This window comes from Abrus precatorius, unplaced genomic scaffold (assembly GCF_003935025.1).
Source record: "Abrus precatorius isolate BTA unplaced genomic scaffold, Abrus_2018 Scaffold10, whole genome shotgun sequence".
Taxonomy (NCBI): domain Eukaryota; kingdom Viridiplantae; phylum Streptophyta; class Magnoliopsida; order Fabales; family Fabaceae; genus Abrus; species Abrus precatorius.
Window position 1 is genome coordinate 29,590,682 of NW_020874292.1, and position 7,172 is coordinate 29,597,853.

The 7,172-nt window shown below is 33.3% G+C and overlaps 1 protein-coding gene across 2 annotated transcripts; it reads right to left on the bottom strand.

Moving 5' to 3' along the window:
* Positions 1 to 2,196: 2,196 nt before the first annotated feature.
* LOC113870984 (C-factor) lies at positions 2,197 to 7,172 on the bottom strand. Of its 2 annotated transcripts, XM_027507625.1 has the most exons (7): positions 7,075 to 7,172; positions 6,884 to 6,933; positions 5,853 to 6,005; positions 5,188 to 5,281; positions 4,752 to 4,834; positions 3,251 to 3,404; positions 2,341 to 2,751 (listed from the first exon to the last, which is right to left on the bottom strand). In XM_027507625.1, the coding sequence occupies exons 2-7, from the start codon at positions 6,920 to 6,922 to the stop codon at positions 2,516 to 2,518; spliced, it is 759 nt and encodes a 252-aa protein (XP_027363426.1). In that variant the 5' UTR covers positions 6,923 to 6,933; positions 7,075 to 7,172; the 3' UTR covers positions 2,341 to 2,515. The 2 variants fall into 2 exon arrangements, with proteins under 2 accessions (XP_027363418.1, XP_027363426.1); XM_027507617.1 differs by lacking the exon at positions 7,075 to 7,172 and having other exon boundaries at positions 2,197 to 2,751; positions 6,884 to 7,063.

The window sequence follows — 7,172 nt, forward strand, 5'->3', positions numbered from 1 at the left end:
TCATGCAAAACAAAACAAAAATGTGTGTATAAACATGTTAAAAATCTAATAAACGGTGATCTGACACAAAAAGATATAATAAGGTTGCAGTAAATGTATATACACACACAATTAAACGTGAATTCAATCACGCTAAAAATCTGAGCTTTTCGTTGGAAAATGAATGCAGTTATATAATCCAAACAACTCATTAATGTGGTACCACATAAAAATACGCACTTTACTCAACTATAGAGAGGAATTTACTTCATTTGATAAAATATGAAATTGTAATCGCTAATAATGTTACAAATGAAACGAATTTATAATAGTTGAACAGTCTAACTAAAAGCAGTAATATTAGATGTAAAATATTTTAATTATACTGATTTTTATTAATGGAGGACGTGTATTTCTTTTATAGTGAATGACAACATGATATCATTCATGTAATTAATCAACTACATCATTTAGGACGTAAAATTTAGTTTCTTTCCACTTCTGTATGAGCCTCTCATGCTTTTTAGTTATGCTATGCCTTTATATTATTCGTGTTTATACTGTTTCTTTAGCACCCTATTTGAACCTCAATTTAGTTTTCATGTATTAAAAAAGTCACTTTTATTAAGGTTGCATTTACTTCATTGAGTTAACTTTTTGTTCCACGTGTTAGATATATGATAGAAGCATAATTTTGTTAAACTCGTTGAGTTTTCAATTCAAGCTCCATCTTGAGATAAAGTAAATGGAAATTTGTCCCTTTCAGATAGTGCTATATGTTTTTCATAGATGCTGATACTGTTTTTTCAACCCAAAAAAGAAAGATTTAGTGATGGAAGATCACCTCATGGATATGAAATCTTTGTCTCCAAAGTAAAATTAGGACCATTGGTAGAGTTGCTGCTGTAGGGATATTATTTGATTGAAGATTGCTGTTACTTATCTAAACTTGTTGCTGTCACACTTGTCTTATCCCTTGTATAGTTGTTACCTATAGCTGTTGGCCTATTTGGAAGAACTTGGGCAGCTTACAGAAATCATTTAATCTCATAAATTTTTTAGTGTAATTTATTAAAATAAATTATTTTTAATTTATTTTCAAAAAATTATGGTTAAAGTTATGACATAAGTTATTATTTAAAAATTTATTAAATAAACGTTTATTTAAACTCTCCATCACAATGCATCCTAGATAATTTCTGCTGTATTCTAGATAACCTTGCGTTAGGTTTCTACTGTATATACGTGACTTACTAATTATCAATAATAATATACACAATTACGTCTCTATAGCTGCAAAATAAGTGATAAGTTTTGGAGGAATCCGTGACTTCAGATTGGCTGCCACATATTCTCGTCTACAGTAGTACCTTGCTCATAATTATATCTTTATCAATTTGTCAAAGTGCCACTAATATCCTCTTTGAACTTCATATTTTTTTGCAGGATATATATATATATATTCCATGGAAAATATAGTTGAATTTACAATTAAGATTCGTAACCACTCAAATAGGGTCAACACCCATTTAATATTTTTCATCTTTTTTTGTTTCTCTTCTTGTCATGTCATATCATATATCACTTCTTTCTCTTCTATTTCTTTCTCGCTGTAGTTGTAGACACTTCTATGAGTCTCTACAAAACATTTTCCTTCAATTTATTGTATTCTTGGGACCATTTGACTGGCAGGACGTTGGTACTTGGAAAGCGTACTGCAAAGTGTCTACTCAAGTCACTTCTGTAGAATCTATTCCCTGTTATTGTCATAAAAAACTCATGATTCTCCCATGCCTCGGCCATGAACACCCTAATTTCTTCTGGAACTCTACCTTCCAATAAACCTATAAATTTCTCGACAAGTATACACTAAAGTTCTGTTCTTCCTTTGCTTTCTAGAAACTATTTTCTTTTAGGATAGAAGTTTACTGTGTCCACTAGTTTGATGCACGATACTATTGCTTCACAAAGATTTAAAAAGTTGTTAAGAGTCCATGCTTGTCACTTCGAAGAATGTTCTATCTCTATCTTGTGTATTTTCCATTAAAAAAACTTAAGCATCTAATATATGAAAAGCTTTATGCATTAAAAAAACTTCAACTGTGATGATGCACACATAGTATGAGCATCGCCATCTGATATGAAACCGGTATGGTACGGGGATATATTGTCAAAAGATTTATGTATAGTGCAGTAAAATATATGACATGAATATACAAGAGTATATATAATATCTCTTAATTAAAAAATGGTAATATAAATAGAACTCAATGACCACATGATTGAGAGAGAAGAGTTTTTTTATTTACTTTAATTATCGCAAATACAATACAAAATAATATTTATTAAACACCTGAGGATCAAATTCCTATCCACACCAACATAGCAAAAATTTAAGAGTGTCTGTGTTTTTGATGTTCCATAAACATCAATGAATCAAAGAATTTTATGAAATACAATTCTCTAGCCATTTTTTTTTTCTTGAGTGCAGCTTTGACACTTATTACTGGTATCATTCTTACATGTTATGACAGGGTTACCAAGGAATTTCTTGACCATCCCAGGCAAAGAACTTGCCGTTGTCATGGTTCTTCACATTGTTAATGATGCTTAGGAGCTTCTGCACTGAGAACTCTTTGCTGAAGAGTTTGTCTGGGGGAACATTCCTTTGAAATGGCTTTGAGAGATCTGTGTCTACTGTACCAGGATGCAATAAAATGCATACAATTGGATCCTTCTTTCTTGCAAACTCCAGGGAGACAGTCTTTGATACTGATAGGGGGAATAAAGCATGTAAAAATTACTATTTCAAACAGTTTGGACAATTTCAAACTCATTTGATTCATACTTCACTAATGCATAGCATTCATTATTATTAAAAATACATGCAACTATAAAACGAAGAGAATAGAGAGTATTGAAAATCAAGAGCTAAGAAGCATGGTTTTATGCAAGCACTGTCAACTGAAGAAATGCCTTGGTCATACTCATGGATTCTGGAGTGATTAATGTAAAAGACAAAGTATGGTTTCAGGTGATAAATGCATTTACAGTATTGAACAATGATGAGGAAATCTAACAACTTGCATGATCCAATCTGATGATGAATTTTTCAGTTGAATCACAACAAATGGGTCATGTGTGTAGTAATACTAGTACATTTTTACATGATTCATTATATATGTTTTGCATATAGTCAAACCACACATGTATGATCCAATGAGGTAGTTGGACTTATCATATTGAATATCTTATGATAGAGAAGTCATACATTGATTAAGAGCAGACTTTGAAGATCGATAAGAGTGCCAGCCACCAAGCCGATTGTCCCCAATAGATCCAACCCTTGCACTCAAACTAGCCACAACAGCAGAACTTCTTCCAGTCCCAAAGCCGCCTCCTACTTTTAGAAGAGGCCACATGTGCTGATTTAAAAATTTGCAGAATCAGATATAAAATATTAGCTTGAAATGTCAAAAATGCTTCAATTCATAAAATTGAAGTTAAAGAGACACATGAAATTCGACAAAAACAATGATAAATGCATTGTTATTGTTACACAAAACTAAGAATTATAGAAATAAGGTAAAATATCAAGGGAAAGTCACTTCTTCGGGGGCCTGGAAGGACCAATATGCCGTTAAACAAGTTATCTCGTGATAAAATATTGGGGGCAATGTAAAGGCGAAACTAATCATTTTAGCATGAATTACAGAACTGAGTTAATTACTCAAATAATGGAGCTGATAGAGTCTTGGTAAGGTGTTTAATAGGGTTCTTATCATGATTAGAGCCATTCTACGAAAGTGTGAACGAGAGCATGGAACTGAAAGAAGATTTGTACCGTGAGTGAGATTGAGATGCAATGGAATCTGTGGTCTCTCTGAAACTATTGATGTGGAGAAAGAGTGATAGTTTTTCAGTTTTTGGATAAATGACAGCAAGGAGGGGGTACTGTAAAGGCATGTGCCATTTGCAGAAATGATGTAATTCAGAGGATTAGCCATCTTTAGTAGAGCTGAAGCCTGAACCAAATGGTATTCAGAAGAAGCTGCATCTTGTGTACACATAGTCCACCTTATTTATATTAGAGTGCATTAGATGCTAAACCAAATTCACAAATTGGACTACTCTTATCATGGTAAAATTGTAGAGCAATTTTAAGTGAGTAGCATTTGAAAGTCTTTCAAGTTCAAATGCATAATATATGCAAAACACGGAAGGTAAGAGTATATAGACAGAACTATGAGCATGAGGTATATAAGTCTTTCCTGTATTCGATCTCACCAACTGAAATCTTTTACATATATTTGCTGTGGGGATGAGTAAGAACAACTTGACAGTTATTGTCATCACTCATTGACAGCCACGTCAAATAAATAAGCATTCCAATGACATATATGCATAGGTAATCATAATTATTATATACTAACAACAAAAAACAATTGACATATCAAGTATCCATATTTAGATTACATGCGAACAAGCATGAGTTTTGATTATCCTGAGCTTGAGTAAATAGTAACACTTTCTGTGCTGTTTCTTATGGAGCTACAACAGTCAGCTAATCATCTGTTTACATTATTTACTCAGTTACCGAGAATCACAAGAATAAACATAATATTTACTTATTTATCATCTGCGTATCCATTTCTTCCTGGAATACCCAAAGGCTTCTATAGCCCCCTCATATACATAAAGAACCCAAATTTACTTCTAAACTATCATAAATAGTTTAATAATTTTTGTAATGAAAATTAGATTGATGTTACCTTGATAACTAAGATAGGACCCACAGCATTAACTTCATATGCAAGCATCAAAGATGACTTCTCCAATTTGTTCAATGTCGTTTCTGTATTGTACAGATCACTAAAATAATCAACTCCCTCACAGTTGTAAGAAACATGAAACAAGATAGCAGAGCTTTAGCTCGCAGTTATACATCACTGGCAGCTAGCCCCCATTAAGCACTTCCTGATAAGAGCAGGCTGGTTTCTTCTTTATCTTATTTTGTGTTCTTTTGTTATTCCATCTTCTTTTATCCTTTTAGTTCATTTCTTTTGGAGGGATGTGTTTGGGGAGGGTAATACATGAATAAAAATTACAGTTATCAGAGATTGTATTTCTCACTTAAATCTTCCTGTATGCTACAATAGGCAGGGGATATTTTAAATCCATTATCAAAGAATGAAATAAAATGTTTACCTGGTTGCAATACTCCAGGTATTGAAAGAATGCCAGATGCATTAATGAGAAGGTTTAGACGGCCAAATGTCTGTTTTATTGACAATGCTGATGCCTGAAATATTATGAAATACACAAACCTTAAAAAACTAATGAATTTGGAACTATTTATTTAACAGTGAACCATCTTTAATGCCTAAAAAGGAATATGGATTTCATAATTATTTTTTCGGATATAGATAGGCTTAACGTTAAATTGCACATACACACCCGTGTCTATCTTTCCAATTCCATTTCCCCCAAAACTACAAATTATGTCACTTGCAACCCCAGTATACCATCCTTATACCAATAGCTAACTGCTGATCAACAATTGCAGACCTCATATCAGTCCTGAAAGAAAAAGCCAGTAGATTTGCTAATTTTCCCTTGATCATATTGGATCTGACTAGTGGATTTGGGTGGAAATGTGCAATGTCCTTTAGGTTTAAATAATGTTTAATAACATCTACATTTATAAATACCAATTGCATAGCATCTGCCATATAGTTTTGTAATTAACCTCAGACTTGGGACAAGGGAAGAACTAAAAGAGAGACCAAGGCTCCTAATGGTGTCTAAATGCATGCTTCTGTTGATGCAATTGACAAAGAGAAGGAAAACAACTAAAGGAAAAGAAATATAACCTCAATTGAACTTTCAACGGTCAAATCCAACGGCAAAATGCTAAGACGGTCTGAAAATTTATCTTTCAGATGGATAAGCCCAGTTGCTGCTCTAGGATTACGGCAAGTAGCAATAACGTGCCCTTTATCATCGTTTTCTAAAATCTGTTTTACCTGTAGATGGAAGAAACTGAAAGCAGTGTTAAAACTGTTTCAGCGAAGTTATTTGATTTAAATTGCAACAAAGATTCTTGACTCCTTTGATATGTGGAGTTAGTGGAGGTGAATTAAGGGAAAAGCATCAGATTGTTTTAAGAGATTCAAATGAAAAAGGGTGTCCATACATGTATTTTGTAAAAAAAACAATTTGTTAAACTTTATTAATAAACAAATAGAAGTTTGAAAGTGATCAAAAATCAATCATGAGAACAGAACAGCCGGTATAGCACTGGTGAAGATTATGGAAGGGCTTGGTTTCATGCTTGAATCAATCAACTTGCAATCGATTCATTGATCTTTGACCCTTAAGAAAATTTGGCAAATTAAAACAATTCTTGATCTGCTTTTGGAAGATACTATAAATTGACTGTAATTATTGTACTACCACAGTACCACTGCACAAACAAGATTAAGAAAGTAAACACAAAAAAGCAAACCCCCATGCTACAAATAAGAGTAAATTACTCTGTCTATTTTATATTATTCGAAGTACTCAAACCTCCTTGAATTTTGCTTATTTTTTATTTACAAATTCCTCCAACTGGGGAAGTTGTGTGGGCTTTTAAAATAGAGTGGGGGTTTGCAAGAAGAACTGAAGGGAAGTCACATTTTTTTATGAAAGGAATCGGATCCCTGCACTCATAATTTGTGTCATCAAAAGAACAAACACAACACAAAATTACCATTCAACAAACGAATTATGAGTAAGATGAAAGATTAAGCACACAGAGAGCCCATCAACACAAGCACAAATTTTGACAATGTGGACAGTGCCCAAATTGAAATAAATCATTAAAGATGTGCAAGTAACAAGAGGAAGAGAAAAATCTCACAAATTCAAGGCCAATTCCTCTGGAAGCTCCTTGAACCATAGAAACCCCTCCTTCAGAAAAAGAAGAAGAAGAAAAGGCCCTTCGGGTCAGTGATAAAAGTCGCCGTGAATGTGATGCCATAAAACTGTGTTGGATTGGCGTCAATAGCATTGTAACGTCAAATAAAACAAAAAAACTCTTATCTTGCTTACTGGGTGTTGATTGTTGAAGGGCACAACACCATGAAGCGTGGCTTCCTAGCAACCAAGCAAAGAATCCAATTCACAAATCATGGAACGTTGTTGTTGTT

Coding starts and splice junctions, on each gene's coding strand:
- LOC113870984 (XM_027507617.1), bottom strand. CDS start 7,033: ATGCTATTGACGCCAATCCAACACAGTTTTATGGCATCACATTCACGG. Junction 6,006..6,883: donor GAGGAATTGGCCTTGAATTT/GTGAGATTTTTC, acceptor TTCCATCTACAG/GTAAAACAGATTTTAGAAAA. Junction 3,405..4,751: donor GTCCTATCTTAGTTATCAAG/GTAACATCAATC, acceptor TTTTTAAATCAG/CACATGTGGCCTCTTCTAAA.